Below are 17,754 nucleotides of genomic sequence, written 5' to 3'. Positions count from 1 at the left end.
GTCCAGCGCCCGGTGGCCCCAATGGCTGCCGCCCGGTACGGCGGAGCGTGCCAGTCCTGTGGCCTGGGGGTCCTGTCGCCTATGCCTCCGGTGCTGGAGGGGCCCCTGTAGGGGGGCCTCCTCTGCAGCTGGCTGGGTGGTTGGGCGGTCCCCCCCTGCTCGGGCTGCGTGGGGGTGCTCCTGTTTCGTGGGTCTCCCTCTCTCTCCTGGTCTGGCTGGAGAAGATCTGGTTCCCCTAATGGTCACATGGTTTATTTTGGCAGGGTGCATGTGCACGTGCACACTGCCACACTGCTCCCTGTCTTCTTTATCCCTCCTCCTAACCCACAGTGTATGATGATAAATATGATGATGGAAAGATATCATCCGCTTATCTTAGTGTCAGAATTTCACTTTTGGATGTAATGTTTGTCTTCCTGCAGATCTAGCATAAACGTTTCACAGCCTAAATTATAACTTATTCAAATTAGCAACTCAGTACTTCACTTTCTACCCCTCTTTATTTTTTTTCTTCAACCCCCCCCACACACACACACATACTCTTCCCCTCTGATAAAAAGTGGGCTAACACGATAATTTGTTACAAAATGTAACAACAACAAAAGTTGTTAATACAAATTGACACAAAATACAAAATACCTCTGTTTGTAATAGTAAAACCTGTCCAACACCAAAGGCCTTCAGCTCTCATTTGTTTGGTTAGAAAAATAAGAAATGAAAAAAAAAGATTCCCCAAACTTGCTCTCAGGTGGGTCGTGGACATCCAACAAGCTCACTCTTGAGAGTGTTTGCCACAGAAACGTGATCTTAGACCAACTTGGACCCATCAGTATTTACTGACCTTGTCCGGTTCCAGCATGGCGGCATCTGAATTGTGAAAAAATGATAACTGAATTGACTTTATTCTGTTTGTCGCCGGCCGTGAACCGCTTTCTGAGTGACATCACACCCGTTTGGTCCAGCACTCATGCACAGTCAATGGATTTAATGCATAGCTGTCTTTAAAGTAATCAAGTCCAAAAATGCAAATTTTTTTAGACATTACTTTTGTTTATCCCAAAATTAGTAGAGTGAAAAAACAATCCTTGAGATTTCATCCTTAGACAAACATGTAAACGCCACAAATACAAGTTGCTTGACTGAAGTAGAATCGTTTTGTATGAACACTTTTTTATGATTGACATTAAACTTCCAGTAGTACTTTCTACGTCACAAATAAACTTTTTTTTAGACAGTGTTTTTTTCAACTGCTTCTGATTTACAATGATTTGACTAAAAAAATACTCAGAAATGTTTTTTTGAACTTAACTTTCTAAATATATCTCCTATATGCCAAAATCGCTGAAAACACCATAACTGGAGCGGGTCTTTAGGCTCACAAACATTCGTGATTTTTTTTTTCTGATAAAAAGCCTGAGACAAGAAAAGTCAGAGCCTGCAAAACTAAACTAAGTAAAAACAAGTTTAGTTTCCATCGTGAGCGTTTTACCCACACAAATGATCCATTTTCCCAGCTTCTGTGTAACATGTTTGAGGTGAGGATGGAGCCCAAATATGATGAGGAGATTATAACACACATTGATGTCATTTCAATTACGCTTGATTGCTGTAAATTGCTCCACATTTGCATTTGATCATTAATTCGGAGGCTCCAATTAGTTGTGAGCTGTCGCAGCTGAGGGACCGTTATGAAAGCTGTGTGGGCCTTGCCACGTCTTTTATGCCGAACCAAAATCATTAACCCAAATGCCTGTATAATAGGTGATAGAGGACAACAAAAGAATGATATTTCATTTAGAGTTTTATACTATATTTGAACGTCTGCTACATTGATGTCCTCAGCATGATGGAGGTAAAGTGTCAGTTGTGTTGTCACAGTCACACTTCTGGGTATTGCAGGGTGAATGTTGCTTTGTGTTTTGTACTGACATGTAAGCACAGTGGAGGAAGAGCTGTGTTTGTGGAGAACTAATTACCGAGTCCCAGCTGTGATGCCCCCTACTGCTTAGCTTCTAGAAACCTTGGAAAGTCCTTATTTGCCTCCCGCTCAGAATCCACGGCTTCATCCCTCCCACATTCATTCGGCTGGGTTTCTGCGTGCTCGCAAAAAACAACAGAATTTGGAACAAATGTGGTGAAATTGAGGGCACAGGACAAGCAGGTACACGGCAGCAGGAGAATACTTCATCAAACAAACAAGAGGAGCCTCCGGGGCAGGAATCCAAGCAAACAAAAGGTACAGACTGAAGAAAATAAAAGATGTGAAAAAAACAAAACAAGAGAGCGGAAAAATGTGCAAATGAACCAACTGAGAAGAGAAGACAAGACAAATAGGATGCGTTAAAGGTTTCAGGAGGAAACCAGTATTTTTTGTTGTAGTATGAGACCTAATTAGGATCATATTTGACCAAAAATGACTTCCATATAAAAGAGTTAATAGCCATGTTCCACAAACACAGAGATTAGACTATAAATGTCACAGAGTCCTTATAATAATTGAACAAAACACGAAAAACAGAGTCATTGTGTTTGGATAAACACACAGGCACATGGAGGAATGAAAATGGATACCAGTAAAAATAAAGAGAGGAAATTTTCTGAAAGTCTAATGCTACGATCACAAAGGGAATGTGCTCTAAAAGCCCGTTCCTGAACACGAGTTTAGCAAACATGTTCACACCGGACTGTCAATACATAAATCTGGTGAATCTTGCTCCAGGCTTTATCCTTCACAGCTCTATTCTGATATATGAAAGACTTGGGGTGTATTCAGACTGAAAAAGTCATTTGGTTTGGACGGAGTCCGCTGCGTTTGGTCCGGAACGAGTCCTGAACCTTGCATCTGGTCTGTATTCAGACTGCAGTTCCGGGCCAAAGCTTGGAAACAAACCATGTGACTAAAGATCTCTTCAGTCATTGGCTTTGAATTTTGACGGCGGGGCAAAGCAAGGCATTCATGGATGACCTACCCTTGCAATCCCTGTCAGGATAGTTCACTGATTCAAACTTTACATTTCGCTGACCAATTTTGAACGTCTGTACCACACTTCTTACTTCATACTTTGGTGCATAAAGGTGCAAGGCGGTTACTGAGGAGATGTCAGCTATGAAGGTATGGGAGTTAATCAAAAAATTCACCTCTGAGTTGTGTCAGGAAACCTATGTGAGAAGCAATGTGTTCAACGTTGTTTTAAAGAGTCTTTAAGCCAACAAGAGAACATGTCAGTTATGGGTGATGGGAAGGGGGGCCGGGTTTCTCGCACCACTGGTCCTGCCCACAATTCAGAGGTGAATTTTTTTTGATCAACTCAGAAACTATGTTTTAGAAAACAACAGTTTTTTTGGTTTGTTTTGTTTTTTAGGCTAAAAACGGCATAATCGTAATAAAAAAAAAAACTGTGAAAACTTTTACAATAGTTTAAAACTGATCAGAATGACTTTAAAGACCTAAAAAATCACAAAAATACTGGACATTGAAGCTCAAAACCTCTTAAATGAAGCATGTCTAGACTATAGACTCAGACTGAGAGAAGAAACCCACCTTCATTTTACTGACTTGCAACAACTAAACGCCCTGTCTAAACAGTGTATAGGACGTCACTTGTTGATTTAAAACTGAGATTTCCTGCTGTTTAAGGTCTGAATCATTTCCTCCGTCAGAAAATGACTTCATGTGGTTAAACGTCTTCCCAACAGCTGAGACTCACTTTTTGCATCCTACCAAAAGTTTTACCATCCAGTTCCAAACTGAGTGTGAAGAACAAGGTGCAAAAGTCTCCTGTACACTGGGCTGTAGGGTGTAAGAGCATCCAGGCGATGCTGTGGAGCACTATGCTGGCTACAGGTCTTCATCTGTCCTCCATGCTTTCTTTGTAACAGGAGCCTTAGGGTCTCAAGCTCTGTTCAATAATAGATGATGGAGCAACTGTGAAGTCTGAGCACTTGATACTCCTGCTTTGTTTACCCTGTCTGTGTCCTGATCCTTAACGAGTCATGTGCTAAAATTAACTTTTAGCCCATAAAAGTTCCATGTAGCTTAATCATTTTTAAATATTTGCCTATTTTAAATTGGAACTGGAGGCGTTTTTGTAGAAACAGTTAACCAATAGAATATCTTAATCCCAAGTTAATCAAGTGTTCTGGGGAACTAACTTTCTTTTTTTTGTTTTGTTGCTTAATGCAACGTTTTTGTTGTATTGGATTAGAAAGAGCTTTAGTTCTGTGGCTCAGGGTTTGCTGGCAGAGTCTGGGTGAGCTGATATCACCAGAAAAACACCTGCCGTCCGTCTGGAGAAGTTTCTGATCTCTGATGTGAACACAGAGTTACTTTGTTGGGTTAAAAACGGCAAGAAGGTTTCCACTAAGTGTGATTGTTGTTAACCCTTGTGCTATCCTAGGCACTTTAACGTTGGGAGTTGGGTCATCTAGACCCACTAGACAGTACTCTGAACCTTTTTTCTTCAATGATTTGTGATCTTCACTGGTGTCCATGGATTACATGAAATCTTTCCACTTTATCCACCTTTGTCATGGTAGCGAGAACACGTCAATGTAAAGGTGGGGTCATCTAGATAGCACACGGGTAAAGGAAGATAGGATTGTGCAGTAAAACACAGCAATCGCTCTCAGACTTGTTCTTGTTTTTTTCAAGGACAACGATTTTGAAAGAAAACCCTTTTTTTTCCCTTTTTTTTACGTTGAGTAGAGTACATTGGGCTTTAATAATAAAGACTCAGAAAGATTACTTACAGTTCTGACTACCATTAGCTTACAAAGCATGGATCCCTCTCCCAACAGCTTTAGAAATGCAGATGTACTTGCAGGAATGATATTTTTACCGAATGGTCCTTGGTTCGTGTACCATTACAGTTGTCATCTTAGCACCCTAAACTTTTTAAGCACAGTACAATAGCGTGTACTAATAATTTTATTATCATTTAAATACTGCATCAGATCTTTAACTAGATATTGGATATCGGATGTGGGCAAATAGGAGGGTTTTAATCGTGGCTGAGACCAGAGAAAGGTGTTGGTCTTTTTGCGGCTCCAAACCCCACAATGGTCTCATTCTTCCCTCTAACATTCCCGAGTCTGGTGTTTTTACAAGAAGTACCTGTTTCAGAGCAGGCTACCCCGGCAGCAAGCCCACACGCTCATAATCAGGGTGTGAGAGTGGGGGGACGATTTATAATTCATGCCTTCTTCACGCTTCTTTTGAAGAGGCGAGGGGGGCTGGTAGCCATGGCTCTGGGGGGCTTCACTGTTCCATTATGGATGAAGGGATCGACTGACAGGCTGGCACCTCTACGTTCAGGAAATGTACCACAAAACAAGTCCATGAGCACGCCTGCTGACTCCACGCTCTAAATCACCACAAAAGCTGCAGAGAATTTCTGTGAAGCCACATATTTATCAATATTCCTGTACAAAAATAAAATGCACCTGAGTTGTTCAAAGCCTTTTTTTCCAGGGAGGACTGTTCTGTATTCATTATTTTGCCATTTTTAGTGATATTTTAATTCTGTACAGTTCTATATTACCTATATTTATATTAAAGTCTCAATCAATAATCTTTTGATCTATTGTCAAAGCATTGGTTTTTAGCCAAAATTTAAAAACAGTGTCTTTTCTAGGGCATAAAGTTTCTGTGGAGTTCATTGAGAATTCACCTCTGAGCTTTCCCAAAGCGTACAGCCCCTCCCAACCTAACATTAGCGCTGCAACAAAAATGGTGAGCAGTATTGAAGCTATCCAGCCGTACAGTTTGAATCCAGATACCAGCTCGGAAGAGGAAAACTAAGACGTTCATAGCCTGCAAACTTGAGACCTTCATGATGCAACCAGACTCAGACTGAGGCTGCTCTCAAACCAGTACCTCATCATATCAGCAGACAGCCCACTGCAACAAAGTCTAAGTGGCTTTCATGTGATTTCAATGTTTTGTATTAAAATTTGACGTTCAATGATGTACTTTTGCCCTGACAGACTGGTGACCTGTAGGGTGTACTCCGCCTTTGCCCAAAGGTAGCTGGGACAGGCTGTGGCAACCCCGTGACCCCGAAAGGGATATGACAGGGAAAGAATATTAACAAATGATTTAGTTTTGAGTCCGGCACATTCTGAATAAGGATCATAACAAGAGATATATTTGGCTCCAGCAGAAGAACAGGAAACATACCACAAACCAGTGTTGATGTAAATGTTCATCAGTGTATTTTGTATTAAGACAAACTAATAAAACCAAAACTCCACTAGTACTGACCGACAGTGAAAGGTGTACTTCACATTGTGAATTTAAAAGTAGCCTTTTTGACCATTTAGATTCAACAAGACGCGTTACTGACACGGCAATCATACCAAGAACCATTTACAGATCCCATCACATCCGTACTGGACTATAATGTACTGAACTCTGCACTCATGTGTGTAGCAAGTCCAACTAATGGTTGTAAATGGTCACTTCTTGACGAACCAAACCAAAGAAGTCATAAAGCTTTACATTGGCTGATGTATATTCTTTGTCTTCTTGTCAGCTAATTTTAAAGATACAAAACAGTTTAATTTCTGATGGTTTTTAACCACCTATTGGTGTCCAGCTGTCGGACCTCGGAAGATGATTTAGTTTCTAATAAAAACTGCTAAAACAGAGTGGTGTACATGTCGGGGACATGCTCGCAGCTGTGTGACAATGGATAAATATAAACTCCTACGAGAGTTTGCCCAAACAAACGAGTCTGTCCAGCTTCCGAGTCGTCGTTCGTGCATGGGGCTTTATTAGGAGTCTGACTCTAGTGTGCGCATGCATTTTCCTGCTGCAGTCTCTGTTTAGCTCAGCCCTTCAGCTGCTCCGAAAATGTTCCTCTTTGAAGTGCAGATTCCTCACATCTCAACCGTATGGAGAAAAATGCCAAACCCATTTCACCTTCTACCATCTCAGTTTGATCAAGAACTAGAGGGAATTTACAGCGTAAAGGCTAAAAGTGGCCGTCCACTCAGAAGGTCAAACTGTCAGCCGCAAAAACAGAAATGTCTCAAACATTCAGGAACGTGAAGAAAGTGCGAGTCTCCCTGAAAACATGCTAATTTCACGGTGGGTTCTTTGTGTTGCCGTTGGGCAGCTGGCCAGCTTCTCTTGTTCCACCCTGCATCCGCACTCTTCAGCGGACAGTCCGGCTTTCAATCCGCAGCATTATTCATAGACTGCAACAATTAAAACATCAACGGCAAAGGGGGAAAAATATGTACATAATTCATGTCTGTCCTCCAGGGAGACTTGTAGTCAGAGTTAATGAGAGGAGGATGCTTTGAAGTCATGGAGTCCTCAGCCAGCTGAACGGTGTGAATTAAGAACCACCAACAGACATGTTTTGCTCCCTGCAAACGCTTTTCTGGTTTGCAAATTTTAACCACTTTCTATGACTACTGGAAATGCGAATCAAATTAGATTTCCTTTTTGCCATTTTTGTAAGGTCAGACTCCAAACAAACAAGATATCAACCGGACATGTTTGGATACAGAATAAAGGTTAAACCACTGAGAATGCAGGACCATAAACGAAGCATCACTGTTGGGTGGTAAAGTCGGATGAAAGGTTTAATCTGCCGCAGAAGAAATTGGACGCTTGTTGGCGAGCATCAGCTCTGCTAAATACAGGAAGCTCTGCCAGTCAGACTTGACCCCTCCCCATATTGGCGAGAGCCTGCCGTGCTGCCCTGTGCCATGCTGATACAGTATCTGCTTTAACAGATGCCCGCTCAAGCCTCGCAGCGCTTCTTTCCGTTCACTGTGAGCTGCCTGCTGATGTTTTGTCTGGCTTGGAGCTCTGTTTCATCCCTGCACAACTCAAAAGTCGCAGCTCGGAGGTTCTGTAAATGGGACTTGCGCTGTTGAATGGAAGCTGGTCGCTGTGGAATAAAAAACCAGCACGAGCCCGCGGCCAGGCGTGACATAAAGACATCCAAGGTTTGTCCTACCTCCACAGCGAGCTCTCCAGCACCTTTGTGGAATCGGCGTGGTAGTATTTGGTCAGGATCAAGATGACCTGAAAGAAAACATGTCACGGGTTATTTAATATCAAAAGAGATTTGTGAATAAGTGCAGATATGAATGTAGATTTTTTTTTTTTTTTTTAAAAAGGTTAAAAAGCTCAAGCACAAAAAGTTGACAAATTTGACTGAATTGCGTCACACATTCATCTCCTAAAAGGTCACATGGTGTATCCAAAAAAATGATTTGCTCTTGGTGGTTTTTGAGGTGCGTCAAAATTGACATATTTTGCAAAACTGCAATAGAAACACTTTTTTAAATTAAATGAGTCATGTGACCAACGACCGAATGACGATGTGCTTCTTGATAGGAACTGGCGGCCTTGGGTGCTGCACAGCCGGCGCCATCAGAGGTCCAACAGCGTCCCACAGCTCATCAGAGGTTGAGCGTGTCACGTGGAATTGAAGGATCCACAGCTCCTCTGTGAAATCACCAACCGCCATTTACCACAATGGCTTAATCCGTAGCCCCTCCCACGTTGAGGAGCTCGCCGTTCTGCGGCCGGAAGAAAAGGACGACGTCTCCTTTGAAAGAAGAAGATGAGCGCTGCTGTCGTGGCAAAAATGTGAATGTATCGGCTGTCAATCAAAGTATGTCACCATTTTTCTGAGTGACTTGTCGCAGGAGTTGGTTTTTGTTTATGCGCAGAATCATGATTTAATGGAAACAGTACAACTGCAAAATTGTGTTTTTTCCACATTTCTAGACTTTCATTATTTTGCGCAAACGTGTTATGGAAATGCCAGAGTCAGATGCCTAACTGAACACGGGAGAGGTTCCACAGATTGACATTTACTCCAGGATTTATAGGTGGACAGAGATTCAGGATTTACAAACTATATTAGACAAATCCAAAGTTTGACAAGATACCACCAAAGAAATTGGAATCTAAGGATGACTTTGTAACACTGGAACAGATAAATGAGCTGCTACAACAACAAAAGACGATGTTTACATCACTATTGCAGCAGCAGCAAGAACAGTTCCTAAGTTTCGTAAAATATAATTATGAAGACATTCATGACAAGACTTGATACAATAACCAAGGAGGTACAGGACATTAAAACTAGTCTTCAATGCCCCCAAAAAGAGGTTGATGACATTAAAAACAGTGTGAATATGTGCAAAATGTTAATTTGCCAATATAGTTGTCAGGAGTCTGAGCTCTGTCTGTCCCTCTGGTCACTGGCAGGAGCTGTTTCCAGAGTTCCAGACACACCATATCTCCCAGCAGCCCCGGCGTGCAGTTTCTAAATGCAGCATACCTGACTGTCTTTCACTAATACAATCACAGTACAGTTAAGCACTGTACTGAGGCTCACTCAGTGCAAAGTATTGTTTGTGCCACTCTGCGTGCATTATAGAGTGTTATATCCAGACCTGATCTTCTGATTTCCTGCGCCTGTTTTTGTCTGCAGCCGGCCCCAAATTTCACCTGGACCCTGATTACCCCCGTCTCTTCTCTGATGCTCCCATGCTCATTATTGACCCCTGCCTGACCCTGATTTAGATTTGTGGACTGTGCTAATAAAAATCAGAACCAGCCGTAGATTATTTAGGACATTCAAAGAGGAATAACCGAGTCACCTAGTGAAAAACGGATTGATGCGGAAGAAGAGGTAAAAGAAACAACACTGTTAACCCTTGTGCTATCCTAGGCACTGACAGTTGGGTCATCTAGACCCACTAGACAGTGCGCTGAACCTTTTTTCTTTAATGATTTGTGAACCTCACTGGTGTCCATGGATTACATGAAATCTTTCCACCTTTATCCACCTTTGCCATGGTAGGGAGAACATGTCAATGTAAGGGTGGGGTCATCTAAGATAGCACAAGGGTTAAGATGAACTCGACATCCATTCTGTAAACCGTGAAAGTCTTTGCAGAACCCTAGCGTTCATTCCCATTCTGCGTGATCTCATGCCAAAAAATCAACTTGTGTTGTCTTTATCACCCCCTGTCAGTGCATGCAGACAGGACGTCAACAGAAAGCTTAAAACTGAGGTTTTGTGGAAAAAAAACAACTGTCACAACTCAACAAAATGGAAAGGAAATATCTTCAAACTTTCTTTTACAGTGCATGAGGAAACACAGATGCAGCTGAAAAGAGACTTCAACATTACCCCTAAAATGATTGGGGCTGTGGCTTGAACTTTCATGAATAGGACAGAATGAAACAGTGGTGGGCCAATATTGATTTGGACTTGAGCTGAAGGTTGCTGGTTCAAGTCTGGATCCCTGAACCATCCAGATAACATCAGAGTAAGGACAGATGCCCAAAAGTGTTTGTTGTGTCCTCATTAACCCCGCTGTGGTGCTGTTGAGCCCAGAGCCCCCCTGGAGCTGTTCGGTGTCTGCTGTTGCTCTCAGCCTTAGGCAGAAACGAGCAGCAGTGTGAATGTGAGCAGACTGTTCTTTCACTCTGAACAGGAGACGATAAACAAAAACACAACAAAAAACAGGACCTGCTTCAGTATTGATCTTTGTCCCACTCATCAAATTTAATGTTGGACGAACCTGCGTCTCTTGGGGAATGTATCACAGTTAATATGCTGCTCAATCAAGAGTGAGCTGGTATAAAAATAAAATAATAAAAGATTGGATTTATCTGCCCTTTTCCAGATGCTCAAAGCACTTATAATGTGTCCATTATTCATTCACTTCTCATTCATACTTGGTGATGGTAGAGGCGTGGCTGCCAGTTCGCGTCTACGGCCCCTCTGACCATCCATACGCATTTGCACACCAGTGGAGCCACACTGGAGGCATGGAGGGTGAAGTGTCTTGCCCAAGGACACAATGATCGGGCCGGTGTCCAACATGTTTTCCAACCAACCTACCATTGAACCTCCTTATTGGCTAAACACACCTGATCAAGGTAATCAGCAGCAGATAAAGCAGGACTTCTGGAAAACTAGCAGGAGACCGGCCCTCCACAAGACAATGTACTAATTGAAAAGGCCTGTGTCATGCTATTCTTAAGCCTTTCAGAGGAAACTATATCCATATATGTGATAATATATTACCTTTGGCACACTAAAGAATGACTTTTTAATGAAATATTAGTTATTTTCACAGTTCCTTTTCTTAACTGTAGGTTAGACGACTCGATCTCTGAGGCCCCGCCTTTCACTCCGTGTGCGTACCGCCCATTTCATGAAGTCAACCAAGAACCGGTCTCTGCTGCGTGTCTGCATTTCGCCCACGAAAACAAACGACATCCAAACTTTTTCAACGATCGATGTACATACTGTGCATAGAAAAAGAAAGCATTTTTGACGGTCACCGCTAGCTTCATGGAGAAAGTGTGTATGGGTGTGTGTTAACCTGGGGGCGGTGCTGGCAGTGCAGACTGGAAGGGTCAGGTCCTCACTTTGTGACATCACCATGTGAGGACCCACTCGTTCTCGTGGATCGGGAGGGGCTGTTGCTCAGAGAGCAGGGTTTTAGAGGAATGATCAAACAAAATACCACTTTGGGGGTGTTTTTTGCTAGAAATTAAGATTATAATACACTTAAAAGCTAAAAAAACTGATTTAGCATGATATAGGCCCTTTAAATGTATTATGTGTCACTTTCTGTACAACATGCAGTAAACTCCTATGAAAAGATATTTCTCAGTCTTATGTCCTCTCAATTACAGTTCTTTTTTTAAACAATTTTCATAGTCTAATAGTGTGTAGACTCAGTGGGTTTAACCCCGAAATAGAGATACTCGATAGTGAAGCACGTGCTGCATTTAACAGTCCTGCCACACAGAGGTTGTAGATCATTTACATATAAAATAGACAACAACATTGTATTAATATTTACTTTTTTAATCCTGATACGCATCTCGTCTGGACCTGTTTTGCCGAAAGTAAAATGTAATTCTATGAAACGCTTCAGCCGCTCAGAACATTTGGCGAACTTCCTTTATAGTAACACACAGCAGCATGACTGCAGTAACTCAGCAGGAGATCAGCTCAAACATTCAACAACGTTCTAGGTTGAACTATATTCTGTCATTCAACATTAGTGTATCTAAACTAACACTACTTTTTTTGTGTGTAACTGGTAAATATAGGAATGCAGAGATACCCACAATTTTTAAAGAAACCAATCATCATTTCATAATTTTTGACACATAAACAGAAACTCATTTAACCCATAAGAACTGTTGGTGAATCAGTGTAAAAGAAAAATATCAGAAATGTTTTTTGTGGTCTACTTGGTCTGCGGTATATCCCCCATGATCTTCATTTTTTTTTTGTCCTGCGTGTCCAGCAGATGAGCACAGATGGCAGCTGAGTTCCTCTTGTGATGGACGTTTTTGTTTTCACAATCGGGGTAGTTTCTTACTCTTCAAGTGCGTTCATATAAACCCCTTTTGTAACAGACGTGAACTTTATTGAGTTTTAGCCACTCAGACAGGACGAGGGGGGAGGGGGGATGATACATGCAAGGTCATGGGAGGAGGCTAATACGTATCAGCCTTTACATGCATTGATGCTCATACAACTATTTATATGTCTTAAGCATATCTACACAAATTCACAGTATCTTTAGAAGACTTCCTGCCACGTATCACTCCGACCATCCTCGTGCACACAGACTTTAACACATGGGATTATGCGTCCAAGAAATAAAACATCCACCATGCCCATCTTTAACCAGGAGGAATGAGCTTGTACATTGAATTACTGTGTTTCCAGATATGTACTATATCCCATTGAGTGCTTCAGTGAAGGCAGGTAGCCCACCAACCCCCCCAGAACCACAGCAGACAGATGCCCGGGAGCCATCACCCACAAGCGTACTAGACCCCCACCATGGGAACAGAGTGGGATGTCACGCCCCTACAGTCCCCCGGCCGAGGGGCAAAGGGGGCAGAGAGACATACGCCAGTGCCCAGAAAAAGGCATGTCACTGCCGAGCGGTTCCAAGGCCCCTATCCTCAGAAGCGGTCACCGGCGGGGTGGGAGGGAATGATTTTCATTTTAGGCAAAAGTGGGATGGGATTCTAATGGCTTAAGTAAGTTTTGATAAGCCATAAATGTGTAAAATGTGGAAACATGTCTAAAATAACAATTTTATTTATTTACACGCATTGAGCATAAGGTGGGAAACTGCTGGAGTTCATTTTATTTCAGAATTCTTTATGTAATTCTATAAAAAGGAGAAAAATAACTAATGAAAAGGGTAAAATATTTTGATTACAAATTTTTTATGCTTTCTGAAGATAATTTGCTTCATTTTTACATGTCAGTCTGAGGCACAGATCAGATGAGTGTTCGTATCTGAGAGCAAAACTGCCAGTCGGTCAGTCGGGGAGGGTCCAGAGGGCTTTCTGGCGGCCGCCTCTGGGCAGCAGGTGGGTGGATTGGCCAGAACCAGATGTCAACAGCAGCAAACGGTAATGGTCTCTGCCCCCATGAGGGGGGGATAAACTCTCTGATGCATTAAGAAGTTAAAAGTTTAACAGATTGGCCTTTTTTTCAGACCCGGTACATACTGTAGCATTTTGGATTTATTATTTCTTTAAATTTCCACAGAACAGGAACTTTTCACAGTTAAGAAGAAAGCTGGGTCCAGCACTGGATTGGGTTAAAGCAGTGCTGTGTCTAGCTGATGGCCCCTCAGATTCAAAGATTTCCACAGGATTTCTTCTCTGACAGATTATCTGCATTAAACTTTTTGCCAATTTCAATAGACTTCACTTTACAATGAACGTTGCACAGAATAAAGACTTAGGGAGATACAAACAGAGGTTTTGGCAGATCAGGATCACAACTACAGTGACGAAAATCTCTATCTGAGAGTCAAAGTAATGAGTCCCAACAGTCCGAATGGTATTTTTCCTCCTCTTTTGATCAGTCCGCTAAATTTAAATTTCCTCCCAAATGAGGATTCAGGTAGGACTTATGTGAATTTGTGATGAAGGACAGTAAAGCTCTCTGAGTCATGTAGGAAGTGTTTCCTGATTGGTCGCTGGCCCTCTGTGACATAACTGGTGTCTCTGGAAACTGGCTGTCCGCCTCTGCACAGCTGTCCGTCTGCTAATGAGACACTGGTGCAAAGCTTGACACTTACCGCACAGAAAGAAAGTCCCTCCACACGAGGATTACATCTTCTGTGCAACACCATTAACAGCAGATCCTCTGAGGAAACGCGTTCTTTTTCTTCATCTGGTTTCATCCAACAGTTGAAATTGTTTCATTTTTATCCTATAATGACTTAGTGATTTTATAAAGAACAAGTCCATTCAAACGTCTTTCTCTTGAAACAAACAATTTTGTAGTTCACCAGATTTTTTCAGCAGACTCCTGGCCAATTAAAATATTGTCACGACCAAAAGTCGTACATTTTCTCCAAAATGTACAGTGCGCCCAATTGTGCGGTGCACCTAATGTGTTGTTGCCTGACTTTGGGAATGAGGACGTAGGAGAGGACAGCATGAGAACGGCAAGGAGGAAAGTGTGGACATGAAAGACAACACCCCGGAATAGTACATAAGTTCAGGTCGTGCATTATGCAGAAACACATCGTCTTGGCGACCCTGAAAATGCAAAGTGACACGCTTATGAAGCACAGTTTAAACTGCCAGCTATCAGCTACGCGGAGGAACATGGGAATCGAGCAGCTGCCAGAGAATTCAAGATGAATGAAAACGAACTCCGACAAGTCAAGAAGCTGAGTGTCCGCATAAAAACAAGGCGAGGTGGCCCGAGTTGGAAGACCGACTGGAGCGATGGATGAACGATGAGAGAACAGCTGGGAGAAGCGTCAGTCACCGTTGGACTGAAGGAAGTAAAGCTTTCAGAGGAAATGAAAAAGCCGGCATCATTCATGAGGAGTCGCGCGGCGTCGAGACGGACTCTGACAACGACGAAAGTGAATGTAGTGTGTTTGACAGAAATTTAGCCCAGCTGTTCATTTCAGATGCAGAAGATGAGGACTTTTGGATGCTGATTGATGACTGAAAAAGTATAAAAATTAACCACAACCAATTCAGTTTTGCCCCCGCTGCCTTTTCAAAAACCCTCTAGCATGCATGTTTCACCGGTGTGTTTTAACGTGCCCGCGCCTTTACCCGGTGCGCCTTTTGTATGTTAAATACAGAAAAAGCACCCATAACTGAAACTGCTCCCTTTAATCCAGTGCGCCCTATGGTCGTGAAAATACGGAAACAAACAACAAATGTATCTCTTGAAACACACAATTCAAAGATGAATTGTTTTGGCATTTCACATTTTTGTGTAGACCTTGAAAAGGATCTAGATGAAGGAGTTCCAACTGAACATCCTCCCTGTCAGACTTCGGGAGGCTTTATCCATCCAATAGCCAATAGAGACGCCAGCCCGTCTGCCCACATGTTGAGTCATTCCTGAACACCCAAAATTCCTTCCAGTTGAAAAATCATTTTTTCAAGAGTGCATTGATCCATAAATCACCACTGGAAGGAAGCAGAGAGACAACTTATTAGAGCTGCAAAAAAAGAGCTGCACATTTTTTTGTGTTCTCTCTGAAAACAGCGTTGTGTTAAAACTATATATATATATATATAGTATATATACCAAAAGTTCCCATTCATTTGAAGGAGAAGGTGTGTCCAAACCTTTGTAGCAGACTATATTTCTATTTTTGGCATGAATAAAAGCAGAAATGTAAAAATAAATAGTATTTTTCCAAAATTAGATTTTTTTTTTTACTTTTTACAGAAGCTTGTATGACTTCCTTTCAAAATAAAAGACTTCCTGTGCCAAACATGAGATTTTCTCTCATTATATTTTAGGTCATTGAATTGTATGATACAAAGTCTTTCACTTATCGGAATATAGCTGTGACAGAAAAAGCTTGGAGCAAGATTTACAAAATTTGGACCGCTTTGACGTTTCGCACCAAGCCTCTTCCAGGTGGCGGACATGCGCTTGCAAACAGTAGAAAAAGCAGAAGAAGAAGCCCCTCCCTGCTCGTGCAGTGTGAGCACCATAGGCTACACTTGCGTTCAGGAATGCCTCTTTAGCGTGTTCTCGAACATGCATCACATACTTTACTTTGGAAAACTTCTTTTATGACCAGAGCCTCCGGAGCCTCGGGTTGCAGACCCCTGGTCAAATGGAATACATGTGGAAGTGAGATGATTAAGCTCCACATTACAGAACAGTATTGAGTCTTAGAACTCAATGTTTCCAAGTGAAAAGGTCGTTGAGTATTCAAGGAAGTCTCCAGTAAAATGTGACCGTTTCATGAAGGAAGTATTGCTTAATCCTGATCCTTTACAAAAACCACATTGTGAATCACTGTGGTTTTCTTGTTTGTAATCTCCCGGACGAGGAGTCCAGTGGGATTTATTAGGGGAAGTCAATTCCTGGTCAAGACCTCTGGATGACCCATAACAAGATCTACAAGAGCTCCTTTGAAAGGCAACCTCACGACTGAGTTGACTATGAACTCCGGCTTGAGAAGCCGTGATTGTTCCTGACACATTCCCATCAACTGTCAATGCAGCTCAATGATGGGACAGCAGCTCCAGTAGAAGAAGGGGTTGAAGCCAAAGGGCATGAAGAGGAAATTCTTTCATTTTTTGGAAAAAAAATAAACAGTGGAACACCCCAACCTTCCAGACCAAAAGTGCACGCCTAAACATTTGTCACGGCCTGCAACACAAAAAGGAACTCAAATCCATGAAATCTGTGGACTTTGTTCCAGCACTGAAAAGACTGCAGATACATCCATAAAAATCTATAGCACAGAGTTTGTGTCTGGAATTCAATCCAGAAGCCGCATTTGCCACATTCAGGGCCTGCCAGTGATCAGGACTGAAAGGCCACATCTGGTCGACGCTGGACCTTTAGCATCTGAAGACGGTAAGTCCCTTTCCCTCGTTACACTTTTATCACTGCCATTCATTAAACTGGCACCGCAGGAAGGAGGGGACTCCAGTTACACAGACTCCTGCTTCTGCCGCCGTTCTGCTCTGTTCACACAAAACTAGCCCTGAACCACCTCAGTGACATCTGGCTGCCAGGTGAAAGGCTCTGGGACAAGATGTCATGTTTGGTAGTCCTTTTAACAAAAACAGGTTTTCAGTCCAAATTTCAAATGGAAAGTGAGACACTGCAGGCCATGAATGTGTCTGTCTACAGACCAAAAAGTCATCCAGGTTCTGGTGATCCAAAGAGCTTCAGTGGAAAACAGTTCACTAAACTGAAGCAATTCCACAGGTCTAGTTCACCAGTGGAGAGTTCATGAGCTGATGGGTTTTTTACACCTAATGTATCACCAATGTATAACTTTTATAATACATATAAGCCACACATATCACGCTCAATTTACGTAATTGACGCAAGAATCACTAATGGATTGCATATAAACACAGCAATAATCACGCATGGTTCATGTTCTATGTTGATTTACGTGTTCTTTGCGTGGTTTTAATGTGGTTCAGTCGTGATACATCTGTGAAAATTTCACGTAAAAAAAACACAACTTTTGTCACGTTTTCCACGTAGATTCGCGTGTGACCAACTTTCATTCATTCATAATGTTCATATGTAGTGGGTGTGTGACATGGCCTTAAAGTTGGCAAATACCTTTTCCTCCCTCGTGTCCCTATCGACAGTTTGGTCAAAAATAAACAAATTTTGCTGATTAGAGACTAAAAAATTGATAAAACGATTTTAAAATGAAAAAAAAAATCTTACACTATATGTTTTAGGGGCAAAT

General features: G+C 42.1%; 1 protein-coding gene across 4 annotated transcripts in view; it reads right to left on the bottom strand.

Annotated features, from left to right (window-relative positions):
- sorcs2 (sortilin-related VPS10 domain containing receptor 2) overlaps nt 1-17,754 on the bottom strand; it is a 443,700-nt gene that overhangs the window by 302,803 nt on the left and 123,143 nt on the right. For all 4 annotated transcript variants that reach the window (XM_078936689.1, XM_078936690.1, XM_078936692.1 and 1 more), the window contains exon 2: nt 7,974-8,041. In XM_078936689.1, the coding sequence (XP_078792815.1) occupies nt 7,974-8,041 (68 nt within the window). The remainder of the gene's footprint in view (nt 1-7,973; nt 8,042-17,754) is intronic.

Source organism: Oryzias latipes, chromosome 18 (assembly GCF_053564925.1).
Source record: "Oryzias latipes strain Hd-rR chromosome 18, Olatipes_Hd-rR_3.1".
In the NCBI taxonomy this organism is placed as follows: Eukaryota; Metazoa; Chordata; class Actinopteri; order Beloniformes; family Adrianichthyidae; genus Oryzias; species Oryzias latipes.
Note: the sequence above shows the minus strand (reverse complement) of the source record. Positions and strands in the feature narration are given on the sequence as shown.